At 37.7% G+C, this 22,420-nt stretch overlaps 2 protein-coding genes across 2 annotated transcripts; one reads left to right on the top strand and one right to left on the bottom strand.

Moving 5' to 3' along the window:
- Positions 1-2,994: 2,994 nt before the first annotated feature.
- On the top strand, positions 2,995-13,116 carry LOC128209457 (protein MEMO1-like). Its single transcript, XM_052913484.1, has 9 exons — positions 2,995-3,146; positions 3,859-3,940; positions 4,257-4,325; positions 5,021-5,133; positions 5,343-5,454; positions 6,982-7,124; positions 7,991-8,067; positions 9,864-9,968; positions 11,291-13,116. Exons 1-9 carry the CDS (start codon positions 3,068-3,070, stop codon positions 11,426-11,428), a joined length of 918 nt encoding a protein of 305 aa, XP_052769444.1. The 5' UTR covers positions 2,995-3,067; the 3' UTR covers positions 11,429-13,116.
- A 4,381-nt stretch (positions 13,117-17,497) lies between these two features.
- LOC128208400 (uncharacterized) lies at positions 17,498-19,047 on the bottom strand. Its single transcript, XM_052911959.1, has 3 exons — positions 19,036-19,047; positions 18,583-18,703; positions 17,498-18,409 (listed from the first exon to the last, which is right to left on the bottom strand). Exons 1-3 carry the CDS (start codon positions 19,045-19,047, stop codon positions 17,715-17,717), a joined length of 828 nt encoding a protein of 275 aa, XP_052767919.1. The 3' UTR covers positions 17,498-17,714.
- Positions 19,048-22,420: the final 3,373 nt, after the last annotated feature.

Below are 22,420 nucleotides of genomic sequence, written 5' to 3'. Positions count from 1 at the left end.
GAAAAACACTTTCAGATTGTACTACTAATATAAATCCATCCAAAATGAGCTCAAACTGATAGTCTTGGTCAGGTTTTCCAGTTTCACTAGCCTTTATCCAAACCCAAACGGCATTTTAAGCATCAATTTAATGCAGATTTACACATCTCTGTACAAATTTCAAGTTCTTGCAGTCACATTATAACATGGTGAGTGCATTAAGTAGTGCTGGTGGCTGTACGGCCGTTGTGAAAACCAGGGCCTTATATGATTTGATCAACTGGACAAAATAAAGACATTTGATAGTGATAACTGGCCAGAAATAGTGAAATGCAACAGCAGTCTGGCAGTTTGGTCTCTTATATATGGTGTTGGTGGTCTTGAAAATGGAGCAACTACGCAAATTACCATGACAATTCACAGGGAACTTACCGGACTCAACAGAAAGAGCCATCTTTAAAATACACGTATTTATTGTTTTAAGTATCTCAGTAGACTGTTCGTGGAGTATGTTTACTCAAATAAAAGGTACATGTCTTCAGTAAATTCTAAAATGTCTTGGCTCATGAACATCCAGTGTGCATATTAATATATATGTATGCCCATATATCTGGCCATAAAATGGTCCACAGTTTCAAGTGTTGCTATATTCAGACTCAAACAAATGTCCAGCTAACACGTCTACATATCTCAATTCAGAGCTTTCAAGAACCAAACTGAAACCTAAGCTTGCTTACAAGAAGGTCAATAAGGTGTAAATGTGACTTCAGATGGGATCGACTTAAAAAAAACTCTACTCACACACTAGATGGGCTCAGCAAAGCATATTTTGGTTAAATTTTAGCACATCCAATCAAAATTTGATTGGAACTGTACATATTTTGTTTATACCAAAGGATGTTAATAAAACGAAAAGAAACATTGAACCAATGATCTGAAGCGATACATTTTAGAAATTAATTCAAGCATACTCAAAAATGTATGTCAGTACATTGCTTTATTAACAGCTTCACCATTGAAACAATAGTAATGATCGTGTTGGAACACAATCTACACAGGCATATCTTGATATTAGCAACTACTGTAAACATGCATAAAACACACACAGATAAAACATTTTGTACGGACATTCCATGTTCAATGAGAAGCACACAATTTAGGTAACGTACATTGTTGTACGTGTATCAGATGCTTTGTTTTCCTTGGTAAATTATACATTAGAGTTAGCGGGAAGACGCATAAAGAGCTAAGATTTTTTTTGTTCATTTTTAAAAATAAATAATCAAATTTCCTTTGAACACACATTTTAAGGTAACGTGTATTGAGTTACGGATGTTACATGCTGCAGTATGTTTAATGTCTTAATTAAAGATAACATGGGCAACAAATGCATCCAGTCTACGCCTCAGGGACCCAAACGACCCGTGCACAAGGTTCACGGAAATGCGGTCCCACTCTTGCCGAAGTTCCTGAACGTTGCGTGGCTACTGCGTACGCATCTTGGACATCCCAAATGATTGTTTTCTATTCGGTTGCAGTCAAGTGAGACATATGGCCACGGGTTAGTATCTAGCCGTTTACGTGTAGAAAGTTCCTGGTAAGCCGTGTTGTATGAGGATGTGCGATGTCATGCTCAATTATAGACACAGTGCGTTGACGTACCATAGGCACGTTTTCCAGTTCATCGATCTGCCCAATGTATCTTCGCGCAGCCATTGTCCCTTGGATGAAACTGAGGTCAGATTTGAATGAGTGTTTGATTACCGTCCATAGCATCACCCCACCGTCATCGTAACGGTTAAAGTGCAATACGCGTTAACGTGCTTTGTGCCGCCTGTACACACAGTCCTCCGTCAGTGTTGGAGAGATTAAATCATGATTTATCCCTAGATATCACGTAACGCCATCGACGAACACATTTGTCGACCGGCCACTGTAGTCAAACTTGACGGTGACGTTCTTTGATGTGTGTGCCCCGCTATAGAAGCCGATTTATCCCTGGGATGCAGTTGATGGCCCTACAATGAGATTCGACGAAATCTCATTAAAATCATATCGTGACGTTCACTTCATTTCATTACATACAGCGTAACGTCGTGAAGCGTGTATTGGGGATCTGATTTTAATGAGATTGGGTTCGACGTTGACCGCGCTGTAACAAATCGATTGTGAATGTGACATGTACGTATGCCAATGCTCTGATGTGCTGATGTCACGCGTCGCGCACCTAATCATGGCCTGTCTGATAAACTCCCTGTTACATTTACCCGCTGTACTAAGCGTTATATTGTCGAACGAGCATCATTATAACAGCATGCGACAGCTGCTTGTGTATGTCCTTACTCTAGCATTGCTAACACCATAGCACGATTCGCATTATTTAGACTATGCATCGCAAATGATTAAAAGAAGCACAACTATTGTCTGAAATTCGTTCTGTAAATAAATGTATGGGTATCCATGTGATATCTTAATTTTCAAAATCCACATGGAATATTTGTATGAGAGGCACGTCCAAAACTTGCGCTAATCCACGCATGACTCCATTGATGTAAGTGAGTGAGTGAGAGAGTGAGTGAGTGAGTGAGTGAGTGAGTGAGTGAGTGAGTGAGTGAGTGAGTGAGTGAGTGAGTGAGTGAGTGAGTGAGTGAGTTAGTGAGTGAGTGAGTGAGTGAGTGAGTGAGTGAGTGAGTGAGTGAGTGAGTGAGTGAGTGAGTGAGTGAGTGAGTGAGTGAGTGAGTGAGTGAGTGAGTGAGTGAGTGAGTGAGTGAGTGAGTGAGTGAGTGAGTGAGTGAGTGAGTGAGTGAGTGAGTGAGTGAGTGAGCGAGCGAGCAAGTAAGTAAGTAAGTAAGTAGTAATTTGATAAAATGAATCAATAAAATGAAATAAAACAACAACAAAAACACACACCTCACATTCTGTACAGACAAACGAACAGTATCATGGGCAGGTAACTGGCGACTACCCATTGCTAATCTACTATAGTGTAAAATAACCATTTTCTGTTTCGCGCATGCGTATAACTCATTATCCTTATAATTCCGAAGAAAAGGATCGCAATTTTGTTTAGTTTTTTTTAGTATTGGCCATGAGCATGTTTAAGAACAGAATGGGTTCTGCGTCTGTAAGGAAAGCCTCTCATTCTGGCAGCTGGTATACTGATGATGGTACGCAATTTGTCATGGCTATGCGCTTTGTTTACATTTTGTAGGGGGTCGTCTCAAAAAGTTCCGAAGGGGTTAAATCAAAATACACAAGATAAATATTTCGTGATATTTTATTGCTGTATTGTCGCAAATGGTATGACGCACTATGCTCCTTGTCAATCCTGGAAGAAACACTGTATTGTTTGTGGAGCAGTATCTGGTGCAAAGCAGACCAGTTGCCAGCAAATGTTGGACTGAAACTTAGATAAATCACTTAAAACCATAATGAATATTTAAGTACCGTCTCTGTGGCTTAGTGGTTAAGCATCCACCTACGAAGCAGGAGGTGGTGGTTTCAATCCCTGGCTGTGTCATACCAAAAGACGTTTAAAGTTTGTACAAGTAGCTTTCTTGCCTGGCGCTCCGCATTTTAAAGTTTAGTGCTTGGAAAGGTGGTGTACTCAGTACTGGTTTAACCCAGGAAAGTTGTATCCCGTGTATTGGTGCTTTACACCAAGCATGTAAAAGAGCCAAGGTGTCTCTTCAAAAAAGTGCTAGAGTATAGCACCCGGACTTCCTCGTATCCCACCACTGTATCTTCAGCGTACTGTCTCTTAAGCAAAATCAAAGGACCCCGTTGGAAATAAGTGCTTGCACTTTCACAGGTTATCCTTGACCGCAGGGTCTAAAGAAATACACAAAGTTACTATAAACACTGTTCTTGTAATTACAGGTGCAGATTTAAACCGGCAGTTGAGTGGATGGTTAGATGCCTGCAGCAAACTTCCAGCTCCCACCAGAGCTCTCATTGCACCGTATGTCATTTTTAACTTAAATCTTGTGTAACTTGTATTAACTATAGGATCAAATTAGTTTATTAGGTATTTTACTTATGATAAAAAATGGTTCCTGCACATATTAAATACAAATACAACAGCAAGTTTTACTCTAATTACTCTACAGAATATTCAGTGGAGTTTTGTTTTGTAAGTTATAGTCTTAGTATAATTGCAAAGGACCATTAAATAGAACTTATTACCAAGCTCCTACTCCAATAAAAAAAAACAGGTATCAACATTTAAAAAATGTTCTGTTACCGGTAAATAAGTTCAATTATACTCTTGTTTTCAGTCATGCAGGCTATTCATACTGTGGGGCATGTGGAGCCCATGCGTACAGACAGATGGACCCCTCAAAAATGTATGTGATACTATATTGTATTATTGTGTACATGTAATCTTTTGAAGTTCAAAACCCAAGTGTAGCTTTGAACAATTATATTATATTTTTTATTATGTACAAGTACATCAGAGTTGGGCACTAAAAGGAGTCTTGGAGTCCAAGACTACTAAATTTTGACCTACACTTAACAACTTTATGTAGCAGTTGAACATTTCACTCAATATATTTGAAAACCTGATTGATGTTTGCCATTGTTTGCTACACCAGCGAACTAAGTTGAGATACGATGAATGGTATATTAGAGGAAAACTACTTTTATGATCACAAAAGAATGATCACAGAACATACATGATGAGATGAATCGAATGTTTTGCATTTTATGCAGATTTGTTATTATTTCATTGATACAGTTAGTTTTTGTTCAAACATTTTGCTTAAAATGTGCCCATCTTATCAATGATTGTATGACAATATCTTGAATGATCAAGAATTTCAGTTTAATATTTACTGAGTGTCTCCAAGATAATTGATTATTTTTCTCGCAGTATCAAATACACAATGCAAAAATTGACCAATAATGGGCAAAGTTTGGAAGAAGTAAATATGACTACTCAAAAAAAGCTATCTGTCATACATTACAAAACATGCATTGACCAGAGGGCCTTATTTTCTTGACACATGGTATGTTTCGATGATTGCTACTTCTTTTTCAGCAAGCGGGTATTTATCCTGGGCCCCTCACACCATGTGAGACTGGGCGGATGTGCCCTAACCTCCACAGAGAAATACAAAACACCCCTCTATGACCTCATCATTGATACAAAAAGTAAATTATGTTCACTTAATTGTCAATTATACTTAAATTAATTTGGCGTTCTCTTATGATCTATATAAATTTGTTTTACTTTCACTTAATATGATTTTAATTTAAATATTAAAATTATTTATACTTATTTTAAATTCCTTTTTGATTGGGAAATTCTCCAAGGATCGAGAGACAACCTTGAAGAAGCTAGGCTAATAATGTTATTTCAGTAAACGAGGAGTTGTATGGCACAGGGAAGTTTGAAACGATGAGTATCACTACAGATGAGGACGAACACAGTATAGAGATGCAGCTGCCCTATATTGCTAAGGCCATGGAGAGGTGAGTATCAGTACAAACATAGATGAACACAGTATAGAGATGCAGCTGCCCTATATTGCTAAGGCCATGGAGAGGTATCAGTACAGACATAGATGAACACAGTATAGAGATGCAGCTGCCCTATATTGCTAAGGCCATGGAGAGGTGAGTATCAGTACAGACATAGATGAACAAAGTATAGAGATGCAGCTGCCCTATATTGCTAAGGCCATGGAGAGGTAGAGAAATGTGTACATCTTAAATCAGTCAGTTAATATTTTCTTAATCAAGCCAAAATTCTTCATACATTTAAATATCGATTTTATTATAAATAATGACCAGAAAGTTAGAATTGATATGTATATATATAGATAGATAGATAGATTTATTCGTGCATATATATATATGTCATAGTAACAAACCAAATATCTCATAAAGTTATAACACAGACTGATTAGTATTAGTATGATGATATCTATACTAAAGCACAACATCATGAGAATGCTTTGGATACATACGTGTGTTAATAAAGATTTAATTCAATGTGACAAATATATAACACAGGATAACCCATTAAAGTTATTCAACTTATTTCCAATGGGGTCCTTATGACAAATGTAATTATTTGCCCAGATCTCAGTTGTAAGCTGTTTAAATTAGGTTTTCTTATACAAAAATAACATGCATGTACTCTTGACCAGTTAAAGAATGATTAAATGTTTGAGATCAAACTTTTACAGTTATAATGCAACCGACTGTTAAAACCATATGACACTTTAGCATAATATGACAAAAATCTTAGCACTGATATGCAATATTAAATGAATAACAATTAATAAAATAGGAAATCTTCCATTTCTGCACATTTCATACCAACAATGAGATGTGATTTCACTTCTTTTTTAAATGTATTCTTATTTTTCAATTCTTTTAATTTTATTGTCCTGGATTGCTTGATAAAAGAAAGTATTTAATATAAAACTGTCAGCCTGATATATGACAATTTTCAGATTATTTATCAAGTACCAAACTTGATTTTGGTTTGCATACTTGTGCTTATATTAAATAAATGAATCAATGAAAACCCTTGATTTTATAACATGTTTGCAATCATATTAGATTTATGATTAATACATGAACATGTATGTCTGGCTGTTTTCATTATTACATTATATTGAGCAACAGTACATAGCATAACAAAATGTTGATCTTCTGGGCCGTGTCTTGCCACAATAGTTTTGTTGTCAAATGCAATGTATGTCTTTGGGCTTCTTACAGCTGGAATAGGAATATCTGGCAACCAATTGCATGAAACTGGTCACAACTTACCTCGAAAAACCAAAGTATACATGTAGTTGTCATTTTTTTCCATTCTTAAACAGTTGGCTTGTGCATTTTTTTACTTGTATAAGGATGAAAAAGAGTAAACATACTCTAATTAAATAATCATTATTGAGAAATGGAAACAGTGTATACTCCTACTTGTACAAAAGAACCACCAAAACTAGCTTTAAATGTTTGAATATGTTATTATCTGTATTTCTGCAGTAAGAAGGGAAACTTCACAGTGGTGCCAGTATTGGTTGGTTCCCTAAACCAGGATAAGGAGTCGATGTACGGGAAGATATTCGCCAAGTACCTCGCTGACCCAGACAACTTCTTTGTCATCTCATCAGATTTCTGCCACTGGGGTACGCTTATAAACTTTATGTTGTTGTCATTCATCAATGAATCACTCATAAATGCTAAGTCTAACAGTCATGGCATAGCTGGTTGTCACTTCTGGTAAAAATCTTGGCCACTTTTTTTAGTTTTTCTGCAGTTTTCTTTCTTAATTTACAAGCGACCTCATGAACAATTGGCATGAAGAATCTTTGGTAGCTCACTCAGGCAAATTTTGTTTTTTTAATAATGAATTACACATGCAAGAACTAGTCAGGTAAATGAAGCACTCTTCTTTTCAAGAGAACATCAACACCAGCCACTTTGAAAATTGGTATTTCAAAAAAAGGGTTCCAAAAGGGGTGGGTAAAATTGAGATACTGGCTGGTTTGAGGTACATGTACTGGACAAGTTGATTGTTGTTTTAGCAATTTAAAGATAATTTAATGAAAAAAAATGTTGGTTTTATATAGTTATAATATTTAAACAACTTCCTGTCAGACTGGAGTAGTTTTCTAGTCATGCCTGTCTATTTGTAAAGTGTATGTATGTCAGGTTCACTGTATACCATAGCCAATGATTAAATGAGTTGGAGGAAACATTTTATTTTGCTTGATTAAGGTTAATACAATGAGATGTTGCCCGGGGTTATTGTCCAATCAGACATTCATGGCTGAATTAACAATGAATAGAATTGCATTCAAAAGTCAACTATTCATACTAAGTCTATTCCTGGAGTATGCAAAATCAATTATCTGGGACAGAATACAAACTAGTTAGAACAAAAATTTAAATAACATTAAAAAACTTGTATATACAAATTATATGTGTTTTAACATGAACATGTTGAAATGGCTGGTTTTCGGTTGATTTAGAACCATGTTTAATTTTCCAGGTTCAAGATTTAACTACACTTACTACGACAAGTCTGTGGGAGAAATATGGAGGTCTATAGAATCTCTGGATAAAATGGTAATGTGTAACAAAAGATGTTTGTTTCTGGTTTCCCGTCCTACTTTAGTTGTTGTACCCAAACCTCAAAAAAATGTATTGCCAGTGGACAAAAAATAATCTTATGGTTACTTTTTTTCTCCCTTTTATAATTATACTTTTGTAGTTTATTGCAAGGGAAATACGCTTTCCTGTATCCTGTATCTGAACTCAATTAAAATAAAAATTAAAAGAATTTCTTGACCTACCTACCTATATTTATTTTCAGTGAAACAGGAAATAAACAGTTTTTTTGCCTAAATTAAGACATCTAATTTCATTAAAATATTACCATTGTTGTCTGATATTTTTAAAAAGCAAGTGAAAATATTAGATTATTTCATCTAATTGAGCACATTTATATCTTATGATTTATTTCTGTTTATTATACCTTTCACAACTTGTCCATGTAAAATTCACATACACACAACATTAGCCATACTGTTACCTACATAACATGTAATGCTTACATAGCGCTTTTCTCCGGGTGATATGGTTATGTTACCCTTGTGTGTGTCTGAAAAAACACACCTAGTGTATTTGCATAATATCGGGACAAGTTTGATAACCAGCCATATCACTCAAGTCACTCAAGAGTAATTGCCCTTTAATTGTAGAAATCTCCCGAAATTGGTCTTGTCCGCTCAATAAGCCTTTTTTAATCACAACCAAATTTGTCAGAATGTGTAATGACATAATATCTCAGACAAGTTACATAACCAGTCATATCGCTGTAGTCAGCCACTCGAGAGTTCAAGAGTTTTTGCCCCTAAATTATAGAAATTACCTCAAATTGGTCTTGTCTGCCCAATCACCACCAAATTTGTCGGAATGTGTAATGGCATAATATTTCGTACAAGTTAAATAACAAGCCATATCACTGTAGTCACTCGAGAGTTCAAGAGTTATTGCCCTTAAATTATAGCAATTACCTAAAAAAAAGTATTGTCCGATCAATAAATTTTGAAGCCTTTGTCCTATCATCACCAAATTTGTTCACAAAGTGTATGGGCATTATATCTCAGGACAAGCTTGCTAACCAACAATATTGCTGTTGTAAGTCAAGAGAAAATGCCTTTAAAAATAGAAATTACCTAAAATTGGGCTTGTGTTCTTAACAACTTTAGCAGTCTTTGTCCTGTCATCACCAAATTTGGTCAGGATGTGTATGGGAATGATATCTTGGACAAGTTCGTTAACCAGCCATATCGCTTGTGGTCACTCAAAGAGGAAGCACCCATTAATTATTTTATTTACCTAAAATCGACCTTGTCAGATCAATTACTTTAGAAGCTTTTATTCAATTATCACCATATTTGTTCAGAATGTGTATCACAACATTCAGAATATGTTGGTCAGGTTTGATAACCAGCCATGTAGCCTCAGTCACTCCATAGTTATTACACTTGAATTGGCAAAAACTGTCTTTTCAGTCAGAGTGCCTACTCTCTTAATTTGGTTTAACGTTAAACCACTTATCTCCAAACTTATTGTCCTAAAATTAGAATGGGTGAATTTTGTGACAGTTAGCGCTCTCATTTTTGTTATGGTGGAATTGATAACCATGAAGTAGATGGGTAATTTCAGTTATATGGCTTCTCTAATGGACACAGTGCTGTTTTTACCCAGGAAACAAACTCCAGATAGTGTCATATCGTGCAGTTCAAATAAATTAGTATAAACTAAACAAAGTTTGTTTCTTATACATGTTATTTGTATGAATACATATGTTCATTTTTGTAAAAAAAAACATGAAAGTACTAACTATTGTGTTGCAGGGTATGGACAAAATAGAGAGGCTGGATTCCGGTGGCTTCTCAGATTATCTAAAGCAATACCAGAACACCATCTGTGGGCGACACCCGATTGGCGTGTTCCTGCATGTAAGTCCTCTTCATACTTTACTTCTATAAGTTCAAATTTATTTTATTATACAACTCTTATTAAACAAGATTATATTTATCTCTCTCATATTCCTGATGTTATAAGAGAGGGTTTTTCTGTGCTGCTTGGTTAAATGAATTCACCTGTGGAAACCAACTTGTCCAACCTGAAGACCATAAGACCAAGTTCACATGTATAAATGGGATATCATGATAGTAATGATAAAGAATGCATTACTCATCTAAATTTTTCTCTGAAGCAATGAATTTTTTACTTCAAATATTTTTAATATATAATAAAATCGTGGTGTTTGGGTGTGAAGGTATTTCTTGACTCCCATCCTAGAGGTCCTGAGTTTGCTCTAATCGTAAGGGACCTGAGATTGAGCCCCATCAGGGGCCTCGCTCTCCATAGAGGACCTGACCTTAATCCCCACCAGTGGCCTCACATCTTAGCAATACTGAGCTTGATTCCCACCAATTGCCTCTCACATTTGTGATCCTGACCTTGATCCCCACAAGGGACCTCTCTCTATAGTGATTCTGAGCTTGATCACCACCAGAGACACTCACCCCAGAGGGCCTGACCTTGATTCCCACCAGGGACCTATCACCTTAGCGATCCTGAGCTTGATCCCCACCAGGAACCTCTCAGCCAAGAGCTCCTGAGCTTGATCCCCACCAGGAACCTCTCAGCCAAGAGCTCCTGAGCTTGATCCCCACCAGGAACCTCTCAGCCAAGAGCTCCTGAGCTTGATCCCCACCAGGAACCTCTCAGCCAAGAGCTCCTGAGCTTGATCCCCACCAGGAACCTCTCAGCCAAGAGCTCCTGAGCTTGATCCCCACCAGGAACCTCTCAGCCAAGAGCTCCTGAGCTTGATCCCCCCCAGGAACCTCTCAGCCAAGAGCTCCTGAGCTTGATCCCCACCAGGAACCTCTCAGCCAAGAGCTCCTGAGCTTGATCCCCCCAGGAACCTCTCAGCCAAGAGCTCCTGAGCTTGATCCCCACCAGGAACCTCTCAGCCAAGAGCTCCTGAGCTTGATCCCCACCAGGAACCTCTCAGCCAAGAGCTCCTGAGCTTGATCCCCACCAGGAATCTCTCAGCCAAGAGCTCCTGAGCGAACCTCTCAGCCAAAAGGTCCTGAGCTTGATCCCCAAAAGTACTCAAACTCACAAGGACCAGTAATCAATGTTTCTGTTAGGTATGGAATTTTGTTAGAGCCTAGATTAAATAAATTTACACTAACATCAGTACTTCTACCTTAAATTGTTTGATGTATCATAAAACAACTTTTAATAATGGTTTCTTTGAATGTTTCAGACAATTGATGCATTACGGGCAGTAGGCAATGGTTTCCGGGTGTCTTTCAAGTTCCTCAAGTATTCCCAGTCAAGCAAGTGTTCCAATACGCGTGATTCTTCAGTGAGCTATGCGGCGGGGGTTCTCACTATGGAATGACCCATACAACTGTGATAGAGACTTGAACCTTGTGATTTGGTGTTGTTGAACCCTGGGGCTGATTTCTAGAATTATCAAAAGCCTGTTATAGGGGCTAATTCAAGTAAAAACTTTTTTTCCTTTAATCATTTCTACCTTATGCTTTCCTGACAGCGTCCACACTTTTTAATTGAAATTATTAAAAAGATTATCATAGCCAACTTACCAGTGTGTAAACTAGGGTTTTAAAGTTTAAGGGTTAAAACCAGCTTTACTTAAGATTTGAGAAATTAGCCCATTGTGTTGTCAACCCCTTGTTAGTCTGTCTGGCTAACATTTCTGTTGTTCAGCTTAGCACCATGCTACATGTTTGTGATCTGAGAGGATGTTCAGTGGGACTTCCAGCAATGCCGGCTATCATGAATAATTTCACTGTGTCTCCAGTGTCTGTTATATAACTGACAAAAGTATTGTAACGTTTGAATCAAATTTCTTAAATCATAATTCTGTATTTATTTTAGATTTTGGTGCGATAGTTCTCCGTTGAATTGACATATACTAGTAACATGTATCATTTTGCTTAAAAGATGGCGCACCATTTAGCACATGTACGAAAAATATCCATTTTAGAGTGTTTAATTACTGGTACATGCTTTATTCCAAATTTGAGAGATAAAAATAGTGCAATTTGTCCTTTATGTATCACTATTTTTATGTACTATTAGTTCACCATACACTTACAGTTGTAACAATTGTACAACATGAATAGACATCTGTTTGGCATGTATCTAAATTTATCTTACATTTGAAGCATACAGTAATATTATGTGTACATGTGTATAGAATAGCATTTCTTGGGGAAAGTCTGTGCTAGAGTCATAAATGATAGTATTTGTTAGTTGATTGATTGATTGTGAAATGGGTAACAATAATTCCAAGACTGATAGTCTGTATGTGTATTGATGTCTGCATTATCAGATCAATTTTTTCTTATAAGCATGTCGAATCTCAAACAATCAAATTTATACTAGTTTTGTTAAGAGCAAATCAAAGACTGGTTCATTGTTACCTGTGCAATATGGAACGAATAGAAACAGGTTTGAAACAGTATTGAAATGAAATCACACGTGCTGAATAGAATATTGATTATTGTTAGCTTATCATCGCTATAGAGCAAAGGCATTAAATTAAAAAAAGAGGTTTATCATATATTGAAATCATTTTTGTGATCTTCTGTGGTATGTTTTTAAAAGGTTAATGTTTCAGGCTTTGAACACTTATTTAATTTAATATTATGAACAAAAAAGTCATATTTTTGAACAGATTTAAAAGACGAATGTTGCCAACATAATTTTTTGTGATAGACCCTTAAAATTGTTGTCGGGTGCATGCGGTCACTTATAAGAAGTACTATTGATAGAAGTATACACATTGTATGGTAGGCTGGTAGTTACTGATAGAGTTCAAATTCAAACAAGGAACAACTGATTGTTAAGTAATTATTTTTGTTTTGACAATACTAAAATATGACAGGTAATTTGTAATTTACTTGATAAACACTTTTTATGCTTTATGAAGTCACAATTCTGGTGTTATTCAATATGATTGAGTGTTTGACCTATAATATGAATGTTGTTTTACACAGTACATGTACAATTTCTTTTATTTCACTGAATTTAAAATGCTTAAAATAAAATGTTTAAGCTAAAGCCATTGTGTTCGTCGATATCTTCAATATCTTATAATGTTCTGCAGCACTTTAAGTGAATAGCAAGAAGTCATGTTCTTTAGGGCTATTCCATTTAAACATATAACCCCCGTGGTGGGGGGAGGCACTTTTTAGTTATGGCAACCCTCTACAGAATCACAGTAACCCTTTTATGCTCCAAGTTAGCGAAAAAAGACACCCTACCATCTGGGACCAGTAATCTTACTCCCAGCTACCATATACTATTTAAATAATTGCCTTCCCCCGGGGTTATATGTTTTACTGGAATAGCCCTTAGGCTTAGTTCAGACAATAAACAGCCCATTTTTAAACACGACGGAGATCCATGTTTTGGATTTAAAATCTTTGATGAGCATGATCTCCATGTTTGCACTCAGTTTGCATGGTATAAGGTCAAGGTCGGGGACTACATTTTCCTCGGTCACGAAACCAGCCTTGTTGAATATCACTACACGTTTCTTGTCTTGAATACAACAGTAAATCAGATTCCTTGTACACAGAACACCAGATACTTCATACGACACGGGTGTTCTCCAAACAACTTTCCCCGTTTCGCTTATACACATGACCGAATCGCCAGTACCCAGCACTATATGACCATCGATGAATGCACTAATACCATAAATGGTTTTGGGCTTGTCACTGGCTATTTCCATTTCAAACGACTTGGAATCGAACATCGGCGGCATTCCTGGTCGGTGAGTTTCTTTAGCTTGGACAACGTCAATACAGTTGACTGGTTGTTTGGGATAGCCTTTGTAGATGACCGCGAATTTAAATGACGGATGATGGGGACCGTCGTCTGAGTTTCCCATATGACAAAAGTCTAGGTAATTTTGGCGGATCTTGATCTTGTAGACAACTTGTAGCCCGTATTGCGTATCTATTATAGTAATGCATTTTCTCAGTTGTAGGACGGCGACTTGAGTCTGTGACCCGATGATCGCACACATGTTTGAGCATTGAGTCAGCTTCATTTCTACGGCAAGCTGCAATGAGCTCCGGTCTCTTTTCTGCAGTTTTTCTCCAAGTGACAGCAATATACTGTCTTTTAAAACCAATGCATCCTCACAGCCATCCAACTTGAACCGTTTCTTCACTTTAAACTTTGTGTTTTTCAAGAACAGTTTCTGTGTTGGGTTGTGGACCTCAGTTTTCTCCGGCATGGACCGGGCGGTTTTCTTTAGCTCATACTGTCGTCTAAGATTTTTGATAGGTTCTGGTGTCTTTGAAATTGGAGGTAGTTTCATTTTCTCTTTCACCGCTGCTATCTCCTGTTCATATTTATTCGGACGTTTCCCGAGCTTAGGTGTAAGGTTAGCGGGTTTGGTTCCCGGCGCCGATGAGTTGAATACCTTGAATGCCGGGGCGTTGTTTTGCCACTTTAGCACACCCTTTAGTGCAATGTCATCATCACTTTCATTATCATCGTAACTTTTCACAGGGGCAGACTGTGACGATAAGCCTTCTTTTGCACTCTTGTATGTTCTTTTTGTTGATTTCGATTCGTTTTCATTGATTTCGAAATCTTCTTCTTTCAGAACATAGAAATTTTCATCATCACTCATGTCAAATTCATCTTCATCGGACGAAACTTGAGCCATATATTTGGGACGCCCTCTTATACTTATAGGATCCCCTGTATACGTCAACAGGTTCATGAATTTTTCATCAACTGTCACTTCAATATAATTTGGCAGACTGTACAACATCATGTTCGCTGATTTTATTTGTTTGGTCACGCTTTTAATCTGCTTCATCATTTCTCTCGGCTTGTCTTTTTTACTGAACTTCGGAGGTATATGCCTAGCTATAAACGCGTGCAGTTGACTCCGGGACTGCTCCGACAAATCCTCAGATGTAAACGCCTTGATTTTCATCTTCGTCTCTTTGAACTTCTTTTTCATGGTCTTATAAAACCTGTCAAAGTGGCCCTCCTCGTCGGTTACGCGATAGAGTAGACTGCGTTGGTAGGATCCATCTAGGATCCGTTGGCTACGGTCGCGCAGGCGCACAACGTCCTGAATTTGGTCCTCCATATCGTGTTGGAGACGGTCGTACACGTCGCGCACGTGCAGGCACTCGCATGGGGGCTTGTCGTGCGTCCGAGTTCGACACTTCCGGCAGCAATTTTTCTCATGGTGGAGACAGAAATATTCGAGCTTCTTCCCGTGCAGATCACACATTGTTTTCTGGTAGCACAGACTTTTTACGCAGATCGTAAGTGATTTACATGTAATGGTTTATAATGCATATATATATATTAGTTCCAGTGATTTAAAATTGTCCAATTCTCATTTACAATGATAACAATTAAACGTTGCGTGTACATGTACTTTCTTTTATCGAATATCCTTAAGTGAAAAACAAAAGGTCGAATAAGCGTGTCGAGAGAAACAAAAGACCGTGTCACTAATATATATTTTGAAATCGATACTTTGGAATGATACTTTCCGTTGTTTAATTATCAATCCGTAGACCTCGTAACTATGGAATAAATTCAACTTCTAAATGGCTTGTTGTGATAAATATCATGCTGGCTTGTAGAATGCATGTCATATTGCGAAAGATGTTGAATCATTGCAATAATAAATCGTTGATTTTTAAGGACGATTCGTTGATTTATTTAACCTTGCCGTAATATTCGGTCAAAATGTGCGAGCGACACGATCAGAAGCCGCTGGATTACTTCTGTGTGGAGCACGAGGACTTGCTATGCCAACAGTGCGCCACCGAGGAGCACACCCAGTCCCCGTGCGAGAGCATGGCGCTCGTGGACGCCTCCAAACACATTCAGGTGAAGCTTGACGTGGGTGTGGCGGAACTCAAACGTCTGAAGGGCGCAAGTCAGTCTATACTGGAGGGACGAAGACAAGACGATACGCTTGAGACCATTGAGGAAGCGGAAGCGCTTTTGGATAACTTTGTCGAAGAAATGAAAGCAAAATTTAGTCAAGCTAGGGCTTCTCTAAGGCCCTTTTCTGAGCTATCTAGGGAAGAGAGATGGAAGTTGAAGGCTGTTGCGACGAAAAAGCCTCCAGTTACTAAAGGTTCGAACCAAAAAGAAAAAGATGATTATGAAGCCCATGAGCTTGTGAATCGTTTGAAGGACATGCGGGTTCAAACCAAAAACGCTAAAGAAGTGTTGAACACGCTCCCAAATTACGTGGAGGTTTCCATCAACCCATTGTTCATAAATACTCTAAAATTTGACGGGAAGCCAATTCTAGTGAGCCGGAAGGGGCATATTGAGGACAGCGATGATGAAGAGATGGACGACGGCCGCTCCTCACATACCACAGTACAGGAAACCGTCTACCTTGTGGAGAAGTCTTACTTTAGCCTCGAACACTGCACCGACATTGTCATGTTTGATGAATACATTATTGCATCTGTTGGGGACAGTCTTCAAAAACGTGACCGGAAACGTATGTCCTTTCGTCAAGCAATTACACTAGAGGGCTCTGGGAAACTTTGTAAAATCGGAGAAACTTCGGAAGTGTCCGTACTTCAGAAGAACGGGTATATTACTATTATATTAACTCATCCTGATCTCGTTGTTCTATATAAACTATTAGTTGATTCAAACTATATCGACATCAGTTACTTGGAAAGTTCGACAAGCGGAGGGCGCAACTGCCCGGAAGAATCCCCTGTATTCGCGGTGTGTTACAACCGGCAAGAGGCCTATCTAAACGACTTGGTCGACCTTATTTATCCCAGACCGACGCGCCATCCGGGTCGGTTGCCACATTACAACGTTGAGAGCAGGACTATAGCTGAAAGCCAGTTTGGGCGGAGCAGGTCTCTTTTCCGGGGAGTTTCGAGCGTTTGTACGTTTCAGGGAAGAAACATAGTAGTTGGAGCGCTTAAAGGTGTAACTTGCATCAGTAAAACCGGTGTCTTGATATGGACCATTGATATATACAAGCCAATTACGCAGGTCATGGCGTTCAGAACTTTGATATTTGTGGGCATGAAAGGAGAGCGCAAAATAATGACGATTGGGAAACAAGGTCATGTTATAGAGGAGAACGTACTGCCGCCGATAGACATTTACCCGAGCAAAATGTCTGTGCACGGGGACATTATGATGGTGAAACATGCGGACAAGTTCAAGTGGATTATATTCAAAAAGATGTATGAAACTGTCGAAGACTCTTTGTACTAAGGCAATGCCTGATTATGCTCGGTTTGGACATTATTGCCGGTAACATATCTCGCTGTGTGAAGTCGGGGGCTCACATAGTTACATGAATTAAATAACCAATAGAAGTGGTCATGTTAAAATATAGTGGTATGATTATGTTCCTTGTTTCAAAAATTACAAATTATAGTTAAGTTATGTAAAAAGTACTGTGAAATATTTCAAATATATTTTAAAAACATGTAGTACCAAATAGCTTGAAAACATTTGGAAAGATGCATATAACACTGCGTTATCATTACAAACTTGTCTTAATAATGTATGATACTAAAAAGAGCTTTCATCACACAACCCTTTTCATGGCGAAGTCAACATTTATAACCAAAATAAACAATTAAGATGTATACGAAATATTGTTCACTAAACAGTCTTCATAGGATATGAGCCGATGCAAACCACATTTTTTCTTCGTTGGTTTCTATCTTGAACTTGTTAAACATTCTAAGTGCCGAGTCGTCTGCGTCGACGCTGTGTTGGATAAACTTTGGCATAGGTTTTCCATCCACCTTCATAAATCGAACAACATAACCAACTGGCACTACCGCAAACATGTCCCTGAGCATGGCTTCTAGAACCTCCTCGCTGTCTGCGAATACATTTCTCAACCCATACTGCTTGCCTTCCTTCTTATGAATACACCCGTAGCCCACGATTGTACCTTGATCAATAGCTACCACCCCACGAACGTCGCCAACTCCAAACCACGCCCTTAGAATCCTCTCTCTATCAAGTGACGGATACACTTGACGGTCGTACGCCATAACTAGCGGCCACATATCTTCTGTTAGCGTCTTAATTTTGTACTTTGTTGAAGCATTACCTTTCATGGTTTCAAGCATCTCAACATTGTAAAACGCAACCTTAAAGGTCTTGAACATGAACCCATTCTTTCCATAGTAGTCCACCATGTAGGGCTCGCTGTCTAGGGCGATGTTCATGTCCCCGGCCTTATCAATCATGGCCCGCCAAATCTGGCGCCCTATCCCCCGGCCACGCACGTCATCCCGCACGATGAAATTGCCCAGATAAACGGTGTCAGGGCTATTTTTGCTGACGCCGCCAAAACCTTTAATGTAATTATGTACATTATTATAATGCATAGTGACACTTTTAACGGTTGCTGATAATTTGTACTAAGTTAGAGATTCGTTGATCGTAAATTGGAAGAATCGGCATGTACTGACGTATATCAATGTTACTTATTAGAACAATCGATGTTCCTTGATCTGCATCAATTACCTAGAACCTCTCCCCTGTCGTCCTCAGCTGCCAACAGGAAGGTCGGGTCTATGACCATGTACACTTGGTAGTCGTACATTCCCAGGTCCCCGTTCACTTGTTTCCAGAACTCCAGCATGAGCTGCAACAAACGCACACATTCGATATATTTATTACCTCATGCCTTATTCTAGCCCCAATCCCATGTGAGTGAAGTTAGCAGCACAGCAGCATAGCAGCAAGCTGCTAGCAGCAACAGCAGCTAGCTGCTGTGCTGCTGGCAGCTAGCTGCTGCGTTTTTACTATGAATATAATAATATATATTTACTATAATACAATAGTATATAATTGTTTTTTTTATTTCAGCTGTTTATAGGAATACAAATAGGAGTAAGAAAAAAAAAGATTTTACTGATTTAGCTGATTTGGTAAAATTTTGATTACGGCAGGTTTTTTTTTTCATGAGCGGCCCACCAATGCAAACATTTTGTTGAGAAAGGCCATAAATAATAACAATGTTAATGAGGATATCAATGATTCGGCGTTACTTTTGGCTTTGTGAACTAGTGCATGTTAAGAAAGTATGCTCATATATTGACATTTATAGTTAACTAGTGTGTGCTTCAAAAGGCAATGCCTGTTTTGCATTTAAAATAGCCAAAACCAAACCAACTAGACATCTCTTATTTCTTATCAGGGATATGCATAGGTCTCCGAGTCACAACAATGATTCCATATTTCATTTTAATTTTAGCAGGGACCGACTACTCCCAAATTTGACATATACAGGAAAAGACCCTTTGTAATGGAAACACTTAGAGAATTAACTAGGATCTTTGTACTTCTTCTTCTATTAAATAATATTGGTATATTATATCAATAGCCGAACGTGACAATTAAACGTAAAAGGGGAATTAATAAAGAACCAACTTTTAACATCTTAATTTGACTTGAGTCATTTGAACGATAAAACTTTGTCTGCACTTCAACAGCGATTCGCAGTTATGTCAGCTAATACCACAAGCTGGTCAAATGCACGTGCCGCTAAGACAGTGTGGCTCGGGCTCGGTGAAGCTGCACTACTCAACCGGGGTGCGCGGTCGCATACGAGGAGAAATCTTGCACCGTGTGACTTTGTATCTGCAAATGTCCTTCTTGAAAAAAATCCTTTCTTGTTTTATTAAATAAGTACCCTACTGATTTAATTTATTCTTGTATGACCCTTTTATAATTTTTAAACTTGTTCATGAAAACATATTAACTATATAATTGATAGGCAAAAATCATTAAATGCTTGAGACACAGTAACATTTCTTATCATCACAGTACAAAGTAAAATAATGCCAACCATATTTACGAATAGCAATTCAAAAAGTCACACTATACAGAACCGATGAATAAACGCAAACACACTTACATGCACGCACGCACGCGCGCGCACACGCACACACCCATAAGCATATACACGAAAATATTAATACAAAGTCATAACGAAAGTTATCTTAATGGCCTTGTGCTGCTTAGCAGTTCTCCGATCTGGGAATCCAGCCGTGCAGTTATAAAGGTTTTATTATAGAATTGGACTTTTCATCTTTTGTTGTTGTTGCTTTCAAACGATAATAACAGTATTTATACAATGCCTTTGAATAAGAACAAGAGTGATGTTATATATAATAGCCCACCAATATATTTTAACAAAGGATGCTTCACAATTTGGATATAACAATGGTGATCATGCATTTAAAATGGGTTTAAATATAAATGCTATATCACTGTTTAAAAGCTTATCAGTCATATTTATTTTGGTTTATTCAATTAATTCATTTATAGCTATGTATATTGTTTATATGTATTAGTAGGATAATCTACTCGAAAAGTGTCAACCTAAAAGGCCCTGAGCCAATTAACAAATACACAGGAAATGGCTCCTACTGTGACACCAGTGTAATATTGAGAAGATGCACGGCAGTGGATTATCATGGCAAATATTCCTTAAACTAGGCAGAAGTCAATACAATGAACACTCAAGGTCAATATTATTGTATTTTTTTCGGAACTATACGGCACAATATTGTGCGGGTGTTCTTTAAATTGACTTTGACACAATTAACTGTTAACATTCACTCTGACTGAGTTATTAAAAATAAATATTTAAAATATCAAAATCAAGTTCCATTTCTAGAAATACATATTTGATATTAAAAAGTAATTACGAGATAATCGCCAAATTATAACCAATCAAGCTTAGTTACTTATGAAAATCCCTTAAACAATAAAGGTGTTAATCATAAGTATTTCTCTCTCGTTGTCCTCTCGAATGTCTTAAACGATTGAGCAGAATAACGTAAATCTTTTTCGATAAAAATGGCCGAGGAGCTCCGAATGTCTCTTGGCTATATTGGACTAACTTTAACGGATTGAAGATGTTACACTGCGGAAAATGGTTTAATATACGAGAATGTACTGAAACCCGTACATTCAATTTGTACGGTAAGTGTACGGGATGTTGAGTATACGGGAGTGTTCGGATTCGTATATTCATAAAACTCGCACATCTTGAGTATACGGGATTCGATGTACGGGCGTGTACTAACCCGTACATTCGTTTTGTAACAAAAAACAATGAATTCTGTAGCCAATTTAGGTCTTTGGGGGTTTGATTTGAAAGCACATATAATATGAAAGTCATTTATACCATTGACTTAAACATATCACTGTTTCGTAAAAAAACAGGATGGTGTCAGTAAAAATTACCTTTGTAGAAAATTTAATGCTTTAATGGGATAGTACTTATACTATTTTGATGGATGAATCGGTACATCTCCGTATATCTTGAGTGTACGGGCATGAACGGTCTCCATACATGTTGAAAATACGGGAATTTATGCTATTCCGTACACTTTGAGAGTATGAGATTACACTCTTCCCGTACACGATGAATATACGATGTTCGGAAATAAACCAGTTCCCGTGCACACTGAGTGTACGGAATAGTAACACTTCCTGTACATTATGGGTATACGGTAATGTACCCTTTCACGTACACACATGTTATAAAGGTTTTGAATTTTGTAATAAAGTCTGGTAATTTGGTGTTATATTTGACAGCATACATGATATGAACAAAATTTAAATCATACACTGGTATAGATTGTTCCGTGTTACGCAGGGAAACCGCAATGTGTTAGTAAGGGTCCCGTTGTGTAGGAAATGCTATGCTTTTGGTGGGTTTTAACAACCTTTGATGAAATTAAAGCGACATGTTTATAATAATAAATTATAAAAATCGACAATGCTGGTAGGGTTGATGTACGACTGGTACTAACAAAATTTTGATGAATGTACGGCACCATACATCTCGGTATATCTTGAGCGGATGGACATGTATGGTCTCCGTGCATGTTGAGTGTACGGGAATTTATGCTCTTCCGTACACGTTGAGCGTACGGGTTTATACAATTCCTGTACACGAAAAATATACGGGCGTGTACATTTCCCGTATATTACGGATGTACGGACATATACAAGTTCCCGTACACGCTGAGTGTACGGAAAAGTTACAATTCCCGTACCCTATGGATATACGGAAATGCACTCTTTCCCGTACGCCCATGTTATAAAACAGTTTTGAATTTTGTAATCAAGTAAGGTTAATTCTTGTTTCATTTGACAGCATTTATGACATGAACAAATTTTATACCATTGACTAGTATACATTTTTCCGTGTTACGCCGACAAACAGGAATGCGTAAGTAAGAGTCACGTTTTGTAGAAATTGTAAATGATTTTTGGGGTTTTAACAGCCTATGATGAAATTAAAGCGACATCTTTATGATAAAAAAATAAGACTTGGCTGTTA

Source organism: Mya arenaria, chromosome 11 (assembly GCF_026914265.1).
Source record: "Mya arenaria isolate MELC-2E11 chromosome 11, ASM2691426v1".
NCBI classification, from domain to species: domain Eukaryota; kingdom Metazoa; phylum Mollusca; class Bivalvia; order Myida; family Myidae; genus Mya; species Mya arenaria.
Note: the sequence above shows the minus strand (reverse complement) of the source record. Positions and strands in the feature narration are given on the sequence as shown.

What these genes read in the sequence shown, in the direction of transcription:
- LOC128208400 (XM_052911959.1), bottom strand. An exon ending in CGACAGGGGAGAGGTTCTAG is followed by an intron (nt 18,410 to 18,582) that starts GTAATTGATGCA and finishes ATTACATTAAAG; the next exon opens with GTTTTGGCGGCGTCAGCAAA.
- LOC128209457 (XM_052913484.1), top strand. Translation starts at nt 3,068, where the DNA reads ATGAGCATGTTTAAGAACAGAATGGGTTCTGCGTCTGTAAGGAAAGCC. An exon ending in CAGCTGGTATACTGATGATG is followed by an intron (nt 3,147 to 3,858) that starts GTACGCAATTTG and finishes TTGTAATTACAG; the next exon opens with GTGCAGATTTAAACCGGCAG. An exon ending in CAGATGGACCCCTCAAAAAT is followed by an intron (nt 4,326 to 5,020) that starts GTATGTGATACT and finishes CTTCTTTTTCAG; the next exon opens with CAAGCGGGTATTTATCCTGG.